Here is an 18083-nt window from a genome sequence, read left to right as displayed (position 1 = left end):
TATCATGGGTCCCCCCTTTAGGAACTTGAAGTCCCGTTCAAGTTAGAACTGAAACTGAGGGAACTCGTGAGCCCCTCCTCCTTTTCTGAACCACCTGGCCTTGCTAGGAATCTGATCTCGACGTCCGATCGGAAATAACTCATTCATCCCGCGTCTCGTCGTAGTCACTTCTCGCTCCAAGTTGCAATCCTTAATCGATGGCTTTTCTGGAAGTCTAATGCATAGCGAGACAAACTTCTTGCTTGCATTCACTAGTCTCTTCGCTCGCGTCACCATCCCCAAGCTTGTCTCCTTCGGAAGAGATGCCGAACGAAATATAAACTTTACACCATCCTTAGTGAAGGTGTACTTCTGAGCCCGCCTCTCGTAGATCGCATATCTATCCCATAAGTACGGATTGCCTAGTATAATCTGACAAACATCCAATGGAACGACGTCGCACGTGACCTCGTCAATATACGACTCGTGGAGCGCAAATCTGACAGTGCATTGATCAACTACACTCAGTTTCTCCTCCTTCTGAATCCACCCCAATGGATAGGGCTTCGGATGCTTGACCGTCTTCAGACCCAGCTTCTGAACCAAGGCTTCGGATATCAAATTCTTCTCGCTGCCCGAATCAACAATGGCATCAACCAAACTGGTCTTCACTTGCAACTTAAGAACAAAGAGTTGCTCTCTCGGGTCGTCGTCCTCTTTCGTGGTCTGCTTCCCCGTCATAAGGTTGAGACTATTGTTGGGCTCTGTCATCCCCGAGACTTCTTTCGGACCTTAAGCTATCATGTATGCTTTTTTCTCCTCCTTCTTCTTCAACCCTCTTGGCTTGAGATGAGGATACTTCTCCCAGCACCGATCAGCTGTGTGCCCTGTCTTCTCGCAGTGACTACAAATCAGCCCTGCTTTCCCTGGATCACCCTTCTTCTTCTCCTCCTTAGATTGAGAACCACTAGATTTGTCTTCCATCGGTTTGGAGTCTCTCTTAGCCTCGTTGCCCTTCTTTTGCCTGCCCTCAATGGCAATGGCCTTCACGCTCGCCTCTATAATAGTCTCGACTGTGAATAACTTCATCTCCTTTCGGATGTAATCACTCAATCCCGCCATATACTTCATAAACACGGAATATTCCTCTGTCGCAATATTGAGGACCATCGTCTGCTGCTGGAACTCCGTAGTATATTCTTGAACGGTATGATTGACCCTTTGGCACAAGTCGTACCACTTGTACCAACGTTCTTTAAGGAATCCCACCGGGTAGAACTGCTTCCTTAGTAACTCATTGAACTTGTTCCACGACACCGCTTTCTTCTCCTGCTTACAGTAGGATTTCCACCACGTCAACGCGTGCCCTGAAAGCTTCAAAGTTGCGAACACAATCTTCTCTTTCGATGAATAGCCATAAAGAGTAAAATACGTCTCCATCCGCTTGATCTAGTCATCAAGCCTCTCGACGTCAACACGTAGGATTTCCACCACGTCAACGCGTGCCCTGAAAGCTTCAAAGTTGCGAACACAATCTTCTCTTTCGATGAATAGCCATAAAGAGTAAAATACGTCTCCATCCGCTTGATCTAGTCATCAAGCCTCTCGACGTCAACACTCCCATCATAAACAGGAATCTCCACCTAGAAGTCAATCTTCAGGTTCTGATAAGAATTCTTACCCCCTTGATGCAATGCAGTCTTAACGGTCTCCTCCTCCTCATCAGAATCTGAATCTACTCTCTCCACATCGGACTCAACAATTTTCTTCAAAGAAGATTCACCTTGTTTGCCACCTCCATGGATAAGACTGACGAGTTGTGTGAGAGTCGAACCTATCGTCTTGATCTGCTTCTCTAATGCATTAATCCTCACTGAATTGTCTCCTTCAACCATCTTCTTCTTTCTTAAAACCTAGACTCCTTCCAATGAAATAAGGATCTCGCCAAGCTTCGTGTATTGGGATCGAGTAAGGACCATACACAGGATGCCCCTTCACCGGATCAGATGCTCTGATACCAACTTGATACGAGTTGCCGTGCGATCACCTTTGATCGCGGAATTATCAAAGGTGGGTTGAGAAGAGGATGACAGAAACACAAGCACAATTCAGTATATGGTGAAGGAAAATACCTTCTCTAGATTATGAGTATGAAAAGATTACAATCCCTCTCTCACAATCTCACTAGAATCGAGAACAAACTCTCAATTCTTACTAAACCCTAATACAATGATTAGAATCTCTCTTAATTACCTCTGATTATTTAGAAACCCTAAAACAATCCTTTCTATAGGTGTACAAACATGGAGGGCAATTTGGTAAATAACCAGACCAAAAACCAACAGGAATTCGTATGAACAGAAACCCAAACGAACCAGGAAACCATCGATGTGTCGACTCATGACTGAGATGAGTCGACTCGTCCAAAACTGGACATAACTCAAAAACCAGTGATGAGTCGACTCATGACTGTTATGAGTCGACTCACAGGCTGAAAACTGGATACTTTGATTCTTCTGCTCGTTGTTTCGTTCCACGCTTCCTCCTGTGTTACCTTGTACTGTTTGACACCTCTATTCTCATGTTATTATGAGAATCATCTATCCTCAAGCTCCCATGAGGATCGCTAAGTTCCGAAGAGAAGATACACCCGTATCATTTGAGGCATGGGGAATGGATATTGTCGGTCCTATTTTCCCACCGCCGTTTAAAGGTGACTGTTTCATCCTGATGATTACTGATTACTTCTCTAAGTGGGCTGAAGTGATTCCGCTTAAAGAAGTGAAGACGAATAATTTTTCGCATTCATCAAACACCACATTATCTTTCGATATGGTGTTCTAAGGTGAATTGTGCATAACAACGACCCTCAATTTGTCAGTAACGCTTTCATCAAATTCTGTGGGAAGTTCAAAATTGAATACATCTCGTTAACAACATATAATCCCACTGCAAATGGATTGGTTAAGGCCTTCAACAAGACAAACGAGACTGTGATGAAAAACTTGGCGAAGCTCTCTGGGCCTATCGCACCACAGTCTGCACGCCTACTGGGGCAACCCTGTATTCTCTGGTATATCGGTGTGAAGCTACCCTCCCGTTAGAGATTCAAATTCTATCCCTACGTATTGCTCTAGCAATAGGGATGACGACCAACAAACAACATCAAAAACATCTTGAAGAACTCAAGATGTTAGAGGAAAAGTCCTTGGAAGCTCAACAGCAAATTTAATTTTATCAAGCCAGAATCTCCAGGGCTTTTGATAAGAAAGTTTGACAGCGGAGCTTTAAGGAAGGAGACTTGGTCCTTGCCGTTCGACGACCGATGATTCTCAATTCCAAAAAAAGAGAAAATTCCAACTCAAATGGGAAGAACCATTCGTGATAAAAACAGTTTACTCGAACGGTGCATATCGCTTAGTCACCAAAAACGATAACAAACTTATGATGCCAATAAATAAGAAGTTTCTGAAGAAGTACTATCCTTAGTACGTTTGAAATAACCTATTTAATAGGAAGTTTCTGGAGAATGCTATCCATGGTATTTTTTAGGATAACCCGAGATCGGCTGATTATCCAGGATGGAGACTAATCATCTGAATAATTCATTCTTAATCATAAAAAAAATGATTAAAAACTTCCCACTGTGGCTATTTAATTATTTCCAATATGATTAAAACCCTCCCACTGTGACTTTCCGATCACTCTTTTGTTGAGATGAGATTTAATGATCTCATTTGGCCAATCTTCCCTCACAAAACTCCCATGATGCACCTGTGGAGTACTTGATTCACGATCCTCCGCCGCAAAGTCCCTCACTGATCAAGTTAACTGACAGTGGGTCCATCAAAATTCTCTCGGCTGAGTACATCCAAACTCCCACTATGTCTGTGTACTTAACACTCCCACTATTAAAGTCCTGACACAGCACTTGAAATCTTAATCTAATAATCTATGATGATAGTCGAACCTCTTAATGTTAAGTCCCTGTCACTTGACACCAAAGACCCCACTGAGTGATTTGTACAAATCAATATTCCTACTGTTATTTGTATCTCCACTCCCACTGTTTCTTGGTCAAACCTTCCTCCAGTTAGGACTAAAGCCAAAATGCCCTCTTGATTCCTTCAATGAACGAGAGGTCCACTTTCAAAATCAAAATTCCCTTTCGATGAACGAAAGACATCCACCCAAATTAAACGAGCAAACCTATAATAGTTAGGATCGTCTCAAGCTCCCACTTGGTTAAATCTTCCCACGGTTTATACCAAAGTTGGAATTTCATCTCGATAAATAAGAAATTTATTTTCAGATCGAGACACCAATCCTATAAAAGTTAGGGTTATCCAGATCTCTTAGATTCTCGGAGTGGAGATTTCACTTTTAGTTTCACCTTTTCGGATTCTAAAAGTGGAGATCCCACTTTGAGTTTCTTTTACAGGAGAAGATAAAATATAAAATTCTTCCTCTCCAGCATCATCTCGATAAATAAGAAATTTTTCTTCAGATCGGATAACCAATCAGCATCATCTCGATAAATAAGAAATTTTTCTTCAGATCGGATAACCAATCCTATAGAAGTTCATGTTATCCAGATCTTATCGATTCTCAGGGTGGAAATCTCACTTTGAGTTTTTTTTGCAAGAGATAGATTATAAAATTCTTTTATAAAATTTTTTCTCTTCAGCATCGGGTTCGTCTTTACTCCCAAAAAAACCTGGAGATAGAATATAAAATTCTTCCTCTCTAGCATCGGGTTCGTTTTTATCCTAAAAGAATACTTGGAGATAGAATATAAATTTTTTCCTCTTCAACATTGGGTTCGTCTTTACCCCAAAAGAAGACACAATCTCTCAACTTCACAAATGCATGCCTCTCTTGCATGGGGAACTTTATCTTGACTCCTAAACAGATATAAGTCTACACCTAACACGCGCTACCGGTTAGTCTTTCACTGTGAAAAATACACCAGAATTCATTCTGGGGGATTTTATCTCAAACTCTAAGTAGAGATAAGTCTACGCCTAACACGCATTACCGGTTAGTCTTTCACCACGAAAAAGACACCAGAATTCATTCTTGGGGATTTTTTCTCGAACCCTAAGTAAAGATAAGTTTACGCCTAACACGCATTACCGGTTAGTCTTTTACCGTGAAAAGATTAAAAGCACATGTATTCGAGATCATGGATGGCTGTTATTAACAAAGCCAAAATCCATGCCTTACACGTACGGGGAATTTTATCTCGAATCCTAAATAGAGATAAGTCAATGTCTAACATGCATTGCCGATTAACCTTCCTCCATGAAAATGACACCATAATTCATGTCTGAGGGAATTTATCTCGATTTCTAAATAAAGATAAGTCTACGCCTAACACGCATTGCCTGGTGGTTCATTTCTGTAAAAACGATAAAGTCTATGTATTAAAAATCATAGCATCAAGTCTAAGAGAGTTTATTCTCTTAGTACAACATTACATGTGAAACAGATTTTAACAATTCACATGCTAGCCCGATTCAAACGGTAATCGGTAAATGCGTGTCAAATCTGTTGAGGGCTGAGGGTTTGCCAAAAATCCTATGAGCATCTCGCGAGGGATGATCAAGTCTGTGTATTCACAATCATAGCACGAAGCCTAAAAGAATTCATTCTTTTAGCACAATGTTACACGCGGAACAGACTTAAACAATCTGCATACTAGCCCGATTCAAATTGTAATCAGTAAAGGCACACCAAATCTATTGATGGCTAAGGGTTTTCCAAAATCCTACAAGTATTATGATTATTTGTCCCAGACGGGATGAAAATCATAGTAAAAAGAGAAATGCATTAAGTAAAAGACTTTGTTTTTATTAATAAAGTCCAATCAAAATGAAGATACAAGAGCGAAGGCTATCAATCCGAATGCAATCTACGACTAAGAATCCAAAGTTCCAACCTAGAGAGCTTATCCGCATAAATCTGCTCAAGCTTAGCCTGTAGATCAGTTCGGATGGAATCTTCAGAAGTGTCTAATATCCTCGTAGCTTCGCTTCTTAACTTGGTTATGTTTTTCTGTGTAGGCTCTAGCTTCTTAAGTGCCTATCTTCAGGAGCTCTCGGTGTCTGCTAGTTCGTCTTCAAGAATAGCATGAGATTCTTTGGCGTACCTTAGGGCCTTTTCTAGATTGGCTATCTCCTCATCAGCCGAGGCTATAGAGCTAAGTAATTCAGCCCTAGCCTTATCTTTCCTCGAGATATTAACCATCATTTGCATAACAGAGTCCTCCAATGACTGAAGTTCACTCCCAATAGATACTCTCGTATCATGTCATTGCTTCAACTCGGACTCCAACTAAGTAGCCATAAAAGAAGAAGCGCCTTTAGCCTTTAACTTCCCTAACTCTTGGAATTTACGTTCCAACACCTTAAGAGCTTAAACTATGTAGACTTCAGTTAACATATGAGTATAAACTATGTTCACGTCGGTCATGAGGCAACGCCGATCAACGCATTATAATGAAAGTCAACGCTAGTCAACGTGTAGTCATGAGTCAACGCCAGTTAACACGTTGTGATAAAAGTTAGCGCTAGCCAACGCGTTGTGATGAAAGTCAATGCCGGTCACTTCGTAGCCATGAGTCAACATCGGTGACCACGTAGCCATGAGTCGATGCTAGCCAATGTGTTATGATGAAAGTCAATGCTAGTCAACGTGTAGCCATGAGTCATTGCAGACCCATGCTAGTCAACGCATTGATAATTTTTGCCGAAACAAGGCTCAGATCAATTCCCGATCAAAGGATAATTTCAGGATTTCAATCATGATTCAGATATGAATCGCTGATGAAGATAATAAGTTCAACATTGATTCAACGATACGAGCTATAATTTGAAAATCAACATGTCAGTTTCAATTCAAGATTTCAACAACGGTCAGACGATAAACGCAGCACCAGAAGAATTTTAGCTATTCGACAAAATACTAAATAGACTGAAACCTAAAGAAGTTAATGAATTGAAGGCTGTGTGTATCATATCGAAAGTATTTTAGGCTCCTCTATAAAAGAATGAGACTGAAACACTTTAGAGGGGGTATCTGTAGGCGTCAAAAATTACCTATAAGTTCCCACACGCAACTCGAGACGGAGAAAAGACGATGAACATTATTATCCAAGTCAATAAGAATTATCTAATATCATAAGGAAGCTAACAAGCACATGAAGTGAGTTGACGAAATATACGAGTTAACGGGACAGCAAAATAGCGAAGAAGCGACTCGATCGGGAGTTTCGTTTCACCAACGAAAAGTGAAACATCACTCGTGTCTCATTCACTCCACATGTGTTTTACCTAAGGGAGGTTGTATATATCTTTGCCAGCTTTCCAACGCATCTGGAATTACATCATTCCGAGATCGGACCTGAGAATTAGAGGCAAAACAATCGAAACGCACCAAACAGCGTCTCGACCAACGGCCAAGACACCACTGGTATCTCGGTCAACGGCCAAGATAACACTAGTGTCTCGGCCAAGGCCGAGTCACCAATGGTGTCTCATGCCCAAAAAGGTTATTTTCGACCATATAACCTCCTGAAAACCTATTTTTCAATAAGATTACAGGATTCCTTCAGTCCAGAGGCTCTCTAACTGATTTGAGGTTATCTTTGAACGTGGTTAAGTGGTTACAACTGAGGATAAGATCAAATTGTTCATTCTTATCTGAAAATAGAGCTTCTAAAGATTATAAATACAGTCCTAGGGCCTTTAATCACAAAGAGGGGGAATTTAGAGCTGTCGGCGAAGCCCTGGCGAATTGGAGAGTGAGGAGCATGAATTTCAACAAGGAGGAAGAAAGTTTTTGGTGAGTTCTTCGACAAAAAGGAGGAGAGTTTGATAGATCTGCACCCACTTCAGCCACGTTCATCCGCTTCCCTCGAGATCGCACTGTTGCTATGATCTCTAGAAGAGTGTTTATCTCATCGTTGTTGAGATATTCACTTTAATTTCGTGTCTCCTTCGTGAGGCAATGAAATCAATCGGATCTGATTATTTGGTGGACCATGGATAAACCCCGGCACCGGTAAAGATCCTACGCAAGTAGAAAACCGATAAACAATCTCTCTGCATGTGTTTTCTAGAAAGTTGTAATTTTTTAATTTCTTTTGTGTAGAGAGATCTTATAAAAAGACTCCTCTTTTGAATTCGTTGTAAACGCCTAAAGTTATAATGAATTCCTCAAAGAAATCAACTTTCGACACGAACAATTAGAGCCCCCGAAACAAATAGCCCTTAAGGGCCTGGTGGATGCTAACGCTGGGCATCACCCTCGGGATTTTATCATCCTTAGGAAGGGAGAATTGCTCCAGCACTCGAGACTGTGTCATCCGAGACTTTAGGACCGAGCTCTCCATATCGAGAGGCTTCTTGGTGATAAACTTACTATCCTTCTAAAGATACTCTCTGTGCATAAAGCCTTCTCCCAACATGCCCATCAGTGTATCCCTAAGCTCCTCCCACACCTAGGGGTCAAGGTCGTTGATGCGATGGTAGAAAGGTCAACGGGAGTAGCCTCATGGGACTGGAGCTGCATTGACCCTCGGTAGCTATTCACTCAAATACGCAAGTGCACGGATATCGTTATAGCGATGCAAGGTCGTATCCTCAGGGACTTCGTTGTTAATTACTGATTTTCATTATTTTGTGACTATCTAAACCAATCGTGCTAAAAAGTATGATTTTTGAATATCAATAACGAACGCGCTAACTAGTATCAATGGCGAATTCACTCAATTAAAAGGATCTAGGATTGAACTTCGGTTTCAACTCTAGTTTGAATCAACAAATTAATCAATTGTTATCGAATCTCTCAATGCATTAAGAACGACTAACCTATGATAACTATTAGTCTCTTTCGATGACTAAAAGTTGTGCCTAATTTAGCCTAACAACCTATTTTCATGGTGTTGAACTAAATTAAACCCATTAAGTTCTTGTTAATCCCTCATGTTCTCAAGAATAATTAACCTACTTTCGTGATCAATTAATTCTTGTTCAATTACTATTTTCTGGCGTTAATCTAACCTTTCAGTTCAAATCAACATCCTAAAAGAATTAAATCAATGGCCAATTGAATTAATACTAGGCAACTAGATACTAGTAATTGAATAATGCAAATCGAACAATCAATAACAACAACAATCAGTTCATTAGTTCATAACCATGGCCGAACCAAGTTCAATCCCAGATAAGACAATTACTCACACATAATTGAAATAGAAAATATGATAACAATATATAAGATCATAATCATAAACTGGAAATTAAGATAGATCAAAAAGATAAACCGTAGTGTTGAAGTTGCACACAATTCTCCACAAGCAGCAGGTTCCAAATCAAAAGAAAACTTAATCTAAGAGTTTTTTTTAGAGAGAAGAAGAGAATAAGAAAGAAAAATCAAGATCTCCAGCCTCTGCCTTCTTTTTCGATGCTTCAGGACGTCTCCCTTTTAAATCTGGGAAAGATGTGTTGAAAGATAACTCCAAATCTTGATCAGATCGCATGATAACTGAATACTAATATCGGACACGGCTGTGTAGATCGACATGGCCAGGCCGTGTTTGTCTCTATTTCGTTCTGCTTTCTGGGCTTTTCTTCTGTAATCAACACGCCTGTGTTGTTGAACACTGGGGTGACCGTGTAGCCTTCTTTCCTTACATTCATTGATTCCTTTTTCACTCCGAATCCATGCTAAGATCCAGTAATTCCTACACAATATATAAATAGAGTAGTAAACAAGAACTAAGGAGCTTAACAGGGCAAAAATGCAAGGAAATACATCAAATAACAACAAATCCATAGGTGAAACACAGTCAAATTATAGAGAATATTTATGTTTATCAACTCCCCCATGCTTGAACTATTGCTTGTCCTCAAGCAAAACAGATGGAAACACACACATGTGAACTATTGCTTGTCCTCAAGCAAAACAGATGGAAACACACACATGAGAGGGTACAGATTCAAAGAAAATAGAAATTAAGCACAAAGGTATCCACTATTCTCAAGTTCACATGCAACATTATTCCACTCAACCCAATGTCAAAATAGAAATCTAGTCTTAAGTTCAAAGTTGAAGAAAATGTATTTGTAGGCGTTCACGTACGTTAGTGCAAGTGACTCAACTCATAAACGTTGGAAAAAGAAATGACATGACAAAGTTAAAAAAAAATTGATTACCCAAAACTTCTCGTAACAGACACATATCTCATCACAATGGGTCATACTCTTCCTGCTTAAGGTCTAAAAGGAGCACTCGGTTTCCTTGCATTTTATTTATTTATACAATTTTTTTTTGAAGATCCCATCATAATTAACATCTACCGACGTGACAGCCATACTTCTGAGGGTGTGGTGCCAGGTACTCGGTGCAACAGACTTTAGGACCCTTTTTTTTTACAAGGCCGAGTGTTTCTCCAGTAACCAAAAAGTAGTCCAAGTCACCAAAGAAGCTTAGGTTTTAATTAGATGGGTTGAGCCAAAATCCATTCCTATCTCTCCAATGTTTAGAGTTAAGTATCGACAAAGTGGAACTCGAACAGGTAACATCCTAACCAACTGAACATGAAACAAAGAATTTTTTTTTTACAATGGGGCATGTGAAATAAATGATGCATGTGTTAGAAGGGTTTTCAAACAGTTGTACTTTTTTTATGAGAGCTAAATGAAAAATCCCAACACAGAAAACAAGCACTCAAAAACACCAAAGCATACATGAAACATCATCCCAACACACCCAATCCCCCATGCTTGAATTGCACATTGTTCCCAATATGTTTGAGTAATTGAAAGGAGGATAAGAGGGACTCACCGCTCATTGAGGTGGCGGTGGAGGTGCATAAGGATGAGGTAGAGAAAAGTGGTGCAAATCTTGTATCAATTGGTTCATCGTCCCTAGTGTAGTGCCAAAACCATCCAGACGCACGTTAATGGCAGTGAATTGTGTGCTCATATCTTGTCGTAATGAGTGGACGGACTCTTTCAATTGTTGTTGCCCCCGCTCCAACATGTTGAACCTGTTGATCCAATTGGGGGACGCACTAGATGTGGATGCACCATGGAGCGAAGTGTGTGGAGCCGGTTGTTGTAGGGGTACCATCAGGGTTATTGGAAGGAGGCGAAGGGTTACCCCTTGTAGACCAGTGTTGCAATGTTGTCGATGAGTTGGAGGTTGTTGCGTCATTGTTTCTTCTGCGTTTTGGAGCCATGGGGCTGAATGGATGAATTATGTTCCTCAGTTGATGAATGGGAGATCGTTGGAGTTGCGGGACGGTGCTTCTCTCGTCGGAACTTCAGAGGTGTTGTCTTGGTGTTGGAGTCATTCCTGGCTTTGGGTTAGAGAAGAGTTAATGTGTAATGAGAACTTCGGCATGGAGTGGGATGATGAGTGGGGGAAGTATGGGGGAAGTTAATGGGGAAGTCAGTTAATTGGGTTTGGGAAAGTTAATGGCTTTTGGGGAGAGGAGAAGTTAATGGGGTTGTCAGGAGTTGATAGGCTTTTGGGGAGGTAGGGAATTAATTGGGATGTCAGGTGGTTTTTAAGGTGGGGATTGAAATGAGGAAGAAGTGAGGATAGGGTTAGTTCAAAGAAGGTGGAAGGAGGGGGGGGTCTAGAACGAAAAAGAAGGTGGGTGAGGGGGGGTAAAAGGAGTCTGGAATTTTCTTTTTTTTCTTTTTTTTTAACATGGGTGTGGTGGACGCCTTCCCAGGGTGTGGTAGACTATGGAAATGAGATGAAGACTGTCCCAACTGCTACACGGCTGTGTTGGTGGACACTGCCTAGCCGTGTAAACTGTGTATTCAATATTTTTCCTTCTGTCCTCTTTAGCCTTGAACTCTCTGTTACCTATTTTCCCTTTGTCATTCACCTACACACCAGTTCACGGCAACCTAATTACATGTCATGAAAACTAATAATTAAAACACTAAAAGGAAAAATAAAATGAAAGAGAAACTTGGGTTGCCTCCTAAGAAGCGCTTGTTTATGGTCATGAGCTCGACCCCTTCAATGCTCACAATGATGATGGATCGAAAAGGGTAAAATTACCCAACTTCTCGATCGGAGTTCCTGCGAAATAATGCTTTAATCGCTATCTATTGACCGCTTCGAAAGAACAACAAGCTGCAATTGCCTGAAGTCAGGAAGCCGGATGAAGCAGGGAAAGTGGATGATCCTAACTATTGTCGATATCATAGATTCCTTGGACATCCTACCAAAAAGTGCTATGTCTTCAAGGACATCTTGCAGAATCTGGTGAATGCTAATGTGCTCACACTGAAGCCAGAGCAGAAGACCGTATCTACTAATATGATAGCGGTCCAATTTGGTGATTTTCCCCAAAAAAGCTTGAGTCGAGAATTAAACAAAAGTACCAGGTCCCCTTCTGTAAATTCTTTACGAAGGATGTATTGAGAGCTCGACCCCTTCAATGCTCACAATGATGATGGATCGGGAAGGGTAAAATTACCCAACTTCTCGATCGGAGTTCCTGCGAAATAATGCTTTAATCGCTATCTATTGACCTTGAAGGTTCCCGTGGCTTTACTCCATACTTTGACAGCCCCAAATGGGTATACTTTACGCACTTGGAATGGTCCAGACCACCTCGAACGAAGTTTTCCCGAAAAAAGCTTGAGTCGAGAATTAAACAAAAGTACTAGGTCCCCTTCTGTAAATTCTTTACGAAGGATGTATTGATCATGCCACTTTATTGTTCTTTCTTTGTAAATCTTGGCATTCTCATATGCATCCAACCTCAATTCATCGAGTTCATTTAGTTGAACTTTCTCTGTTCTCCTACTTCTTTCAAATCTAAATGAATGTTCTTGATAGCCCAATGTGCCTTATGTTCCACTTCAACTGGTAAATGACATGATTTCCCATAGACCAACCTGAATGGTGCCATACCTATATGAGTCTTGTAAGTTGTCCGATATGCCCAAAGAACATCATCTAGCTTCATAGACCAATCTTTTCTTGAACGAGACACTGTCCTCTCCAAGATTCCTTTGATTTCTCGATTAGTGATCTCCACCTGGCCACTTGTTTGAGGATGATACGGTGTAGCCATTTTGTGAGTTACTCCATACTTCCTTAAAAGCGTACTTAGGACCCTGTTTGCAAAGTGAGATCCTCCATCACTGATTATAGCTCTTGGGACACCAAACCGGGGGAAAATGACCCTTTGAAATAATTGGACCACCACTTTCATATCATTTGTTGGGGATGCTAAAGCTTCAGCCCATTTTGACACATAATCCACTACTACTAATATATACTTGTTGTTGTGTGATGGTGGAAAAGGTCCCATGAAGTCAATCCCCCACACGTCGAAGAGTTCGACTTCAAAAATGTTATTTAGTGGCATCGCATTCCTCCGTGAGATATTTCATGTCCGTTGACAACGATCACAACTAAGCGTGAAACGTCTCACATCTTTGAAAAGTGAAGGCCAATAGAACCCAGATTGCAAAACTTTAGCGGCGGTCTTGGTGGTGCTTGCATGACCTCCGTAAGGTGAAGAATGACAGTGGGATATGACATCTAATACCTCCTCTTCAGGCAGGCATCTTCTAAATACTTCATCTGCACAATGCTTATAAAGACAAGGTTCATCCTAATAATAGTGCTTGACATCCGATAGGAACTTCTTGAGTTGTTGATAGGACAATTCAGGTGGTAATACCCCCACAAGAAATATAGTTCACAAAATCAGCGAACCAAGGGGCTTAAAGACTTGTAACAGCAAACAGGTTGTCATCTGGGAATGAATCATCAAATGGCTCCTTTTCACCTTCTCCTAACAGCAAACAGGTTGTCATCTGGGAATGAATCATCAAATGGCTCCTTTTCACCTTCTCCTTGATCCATTTCTTGCCTGTGGCTCCTTTTCACCTTCTCCTTGATCCATTTCTTGCCTGAGCCTAGAGAGATGATCAGCCACCACATTATCAGTTCCTTTCTTGTCTTTTATCTCGAGATCAAACTCCTGTAATAAGAGAATTCACCTTAGCAGTCATGGTTTTGCATCCTTTTTAGCCAAGAGGTACTTCAAAGCAGCCTGATCTGTGAATACTATGACCTTCAACCCAACAAGGTATGATCGGAATTTATCCAAGGCAAACACTACGGCTAGGAGTTCTTTTTTTGTTGTCGCATAGTTCATCTGAGCTTCATCCATTGTTCTACTATCATAGTATATAGCGTACATTTTCCCTTCTTTCCTTTGCCCAAGAACGGCCCTGATAGCATAGTCACTTGCGTCGCACATAATCTCGAATGGAATGCTCCAATCAGGTGGTCTCATAACTGGGGCAGTTGTCAAAGCTTCCTTTAACCTGTCAAAAGCATCAAAACAAGATTGATCAAATGCAAAGGGAACATCTTTTATAAGCAAGCAGGTTAAGGGTTTGGTAATTTTAGAAAAATCTTTAATGAAACGCCTATAGAATTCGGCATGGCCTAGAAAGCTCCTAACTCATTTTACATTAGTCGGTGGTGGCATCTTAGCAATGATATCAATTTTAGCTCTATCCACTTCAATACCCCGATTAGAAATTAAATGACCCAAAACAATTCCTTCTATATCAATTTTAGCTCTATCCACTTCAATACCCCGATTAGAAATTAAATGACCCAAAACAATTCCTTCTTGTACCATAAAATGGCACTTCTCCCAATTTAACACAATGTTCATTTCTTTACATCTCTTTAAGACCTTAGCAAGGTTATGCAAACAGTCATCAAAAGAAATGTCATAGACTGAAAAATCATCCATAAAGACCTCCATAATGTTCTCAATAAAATCAGAAAATATGACCATCATACATCTTTGAAAAGTCGCAGGGGTGTTACATAGGCCAAATGGCATTCTCCTATAAGCAAAAGTGCCATATGGACATGTAAATGTTGTCTTCTCTTGATGGCTAGGATGAATTGGGATTTGAAAGATTCCTGAATACCCATCTAGATAACAGAAATAAGAATGCCTAGCCAGCCTCTCTAACATTTGATCGATAAAAGGGAGGGGAAAATGATCTTTTCTGGTAGCTTTATTAAGTTTTCGATAATCAATGCACATGCGCCAACCGGTGACTGTTCTAGTGGGGATTAGCTCATTTTTTCATTTTTGACAATGGTCATACCTCCCTTTTTAGGTACTACTTGAACCGGGCTCACCCATTCGCTATTTGAGATAGGATAGATAATCCCCGCATCAAGTAGTTTCAGCACCTCTTTCCTAACGACTTCTTTCATGTTCGGGTTTATCCTTCTTTGATGTTCAATGGAAGTTTTGTACCCTTCTTCTAGCAAAATTCGATGCATGCAAATGGATAGATTAATGCCCTTAATATCGTCTATGTAATAACCTATCGCATCCCTATGCAACCTTAGAACCTTAAGCAATTTCTCAACTTCCTGGTGACTTAAATCAGCATTAACAATTACAGGGTATTCACCATTGGCGTCCAAGAATTCATACCTGAGAGAGGAGGGGAGTGGTTTTAGTTCTACCTTGGGTGCAGTTTTCCCTTCACAAACCTGTTCTAGGCTGTTTCTGCTGCTTTTTGACACGGCTGTGTCCATGAACACAACCTGGGCATTCAACTCTTTTGTAGTTTCAGCCACTGCATCAGGTCCTTTGCTGTAGGTGATTTTGGTGCAGGTTGGACTTTCATCAAGCATCGTAACATAGGAAGGTACTTCCTGATCATCGTCAACTGGTGCCTCATTCTCTACTAAGCATTTCTCAAGTGGATCACTTGAGATGCATTTAATAAAGTCTTCTCTAACCACCATATCAATTGTATCAATCCTGCAGCAAGTATCATCAATTAGTGGAAATTTCATAGCAGAAAACAAGTCAAAATTCACCTTTTCATCCCCTATATTGAGAGAGAGCTTTCCATTCTTCATATCAATTACCGCTCCAGCAGTAGCAAGGAAAGGTCTTCCCAATATAATAGGGATTTGAGAATCCTCCTCAATTTCAAGAATAACAAAATCAACCAGAATGTAGAATTTACCAACCTGGATAGGTACATCATCTAATATACCTACCGGACGTTTAACCGATCGATCCGCCAATTGGAGGGAGATAGTAGTGGGCTTCAAGTCTCCCATCTGCAACTTGTTATATATAGACAATGGCATAAGACTGACACTAGCACCGAGATCACAGAGAGCACGATTAATTGACATGTCACCAATTGTGCAAGGGATTGAAAATGGGCTAGGATCTTTAAGATTAGGTGGTAGCTTATTTTGTATGATGTCACTACACTCTTGGGTCAAGGCTACAGTCTCATATTCCTCTAATCGTCTCTTATTTGATAGAATCTCCTTTAAGAATTTGGCATAGGATGGCATTTGGGAAATGGCTTCAACAAATAGGATGTTAATATGCAATTTTTTTAATATTTCTATGAATTTCCCAAACTATTTTTCCAACTTAGCTTTAACTTGCCTTTGAGGGAAGGGTAGTGGAGGCTTATAAGGTAAAGGGGCAACATATCTCTCAACTTTCTCACTACTATGCTCTTTCTCACTTAACACTAACTTCTCACTCTCATCAACCACATCCTTATGGTCATTCCTCATCATTGGTCCCTCTAACTCTTTTCCACTCCTAAGTGTGATGGCATTGATAGATCCCTTTGGGTTAGTTTCAGGTTGCCTAGGAAACATCCCAGAAGGTCTGGAAGAAGAGCTAGATTGTTGGGCCACTTGAATGATCTGATTCTCTAACATTTTATTATGGGTGGCTAAAGAGTCAACCTTAGAAGTTAGGTTCTTGATGGCATCACACATACTTCTATTCTGATTTCTAAATTCTTCATTTTGTTTATTCTGGGATGACACAAAATTCTCCATCAAGCTCTCTAAGTTAGACTTTTGGCGACTGGGGTAAGGGAGTCTAGGGGCTTGAAAACCTGGAGGTCAAAAATTAGAGTGAGGATTTGGGTTCTGGGATGGATTTTTGTAGGATAAATTAGGATGATTTCTCCATCCCGGGTTGTACGTATTTGAAAAAGGATCCCCTTTCTGATTAAAATTATTCATGTAAATAACATGTTCAAATAGTGGTGCATCAGAGGAAGGGGAGTTTCCAATTTGACATTCCACAGCAGAATGTCCATTAATACCACGTATTTCATAGTTAGTAGAGTTAGATGCTACTGAATTCATGCTCATCTTGTCAAATTTTTGAAATAAAGCATCTACTCTAGAAGCAATGTGGTCTAATGAATCTACATCATACCTCCCGCTCTTTTTGGGTAAAGAGCGCTCACCTGACCATTAGAAATGGTTCTGTGCCATATCCTCTATGAGTTATTTTGCATCTCGTACACTTTTGTTCATCAATGCACCACCAGCTACAGCATTCACGGTCATCCTTGTGTTGTAGAGAAGACCGTTGTAGAAAGTGTGAATTATGAGCCAATCCTCCAACCCGTGATGTGGACACATCCTCAGAAGATCCTTGTACCTCTCTCATGCGTCATACAATGACTCCCCTTCTTTTTGAGTGAAGGTTGTTATCTGATTTCTCAATTGGGCTGTTTTGCTCGAAGGGAAGTACTTAGCAAAGAACGCTTCTGAGAGTTGGTCCCATGTAGTGATGGAGCCCGGTGGAAGTGATTACAGCCAAGCCCTTGCCTTGTCTCTTAGTGAGAAGGGAAACAACCTTAGTTTGATTGCATCGTCCGACACTCCATTCATCTTCAGGGTGTCACAATACTCCAAAAAGATTGAGATATGGAGGTTTGGGTCTTCGGTTGGAGTGCCTCCAAATTGGTTTTGCTGAACCATAGAGAGAAGTGAGGGCTTGAGTTCGAAGTTGTTGGCAGCAACATTAGGCTTCAGGATGCTTGATTGGGAGCTATGGGTGGTTGGTGATGCAAACTCCTTCAAGGATCGATCCTGATTACCTTGGTTTTCTTGGTCTCCCATCTTTTTGCTTTTCAAATTATCCTTTGTTTCTCGTGCCTTCTTCCTAATATGACGCAAGGTCATTTCAATCTCGGGATCACACTCGATTGGTTCTCCAAGTCGTAAGGATC

General features: G+C 40.7%; 1 protein-coding gene across 1 annotated transcript; it reads right to left on the bottom strand.

Moving 5' to 3' along the window:
* Positions 1–14035: 14035 nt before the first annotated feature.
* On the bottom strand, positions 14036–16389 carry LOC109827866. The gene is made up of 3 exons (XM_020394886.1): positions 15165–16389; positions 14691–14973; positions 14036–14357 (listed from the first exon to the last, which is right to left on the bottom strand). The coding sequence occupies exons 1-3, from the start codon at positions 16387–16389 to the stop codon at positions 14036–14038; spliced, it is 1830 nt and encodes a 609-aa protein (XP_020250475.1).
* Positions 16390–18083: the final 1694 nt, after the last annotated feature.

The sequence above is a fragment of the Asparagus officinalis genome, unplaced genomic scaffold (assembly GCF_001876935.1).
Source record: "Asparagus officinalis unplaced genomic scaffold, Aspof.V1 AsparagusV1_Un484, whole genome shotgun sequence".
Classification (NCBI taxonomy): domain Eukaryota; kingdom Viridiplantae; phylum Streptophyta; class Magnoliopsida; order Asparagales; family Asparagaceae; genus Asparagus; species Asparagus officinalis.
Note: the sequence above shows the minus strand (reverse complement) of the source record. Positions and strands in the feature narration are given on the sequence as shown.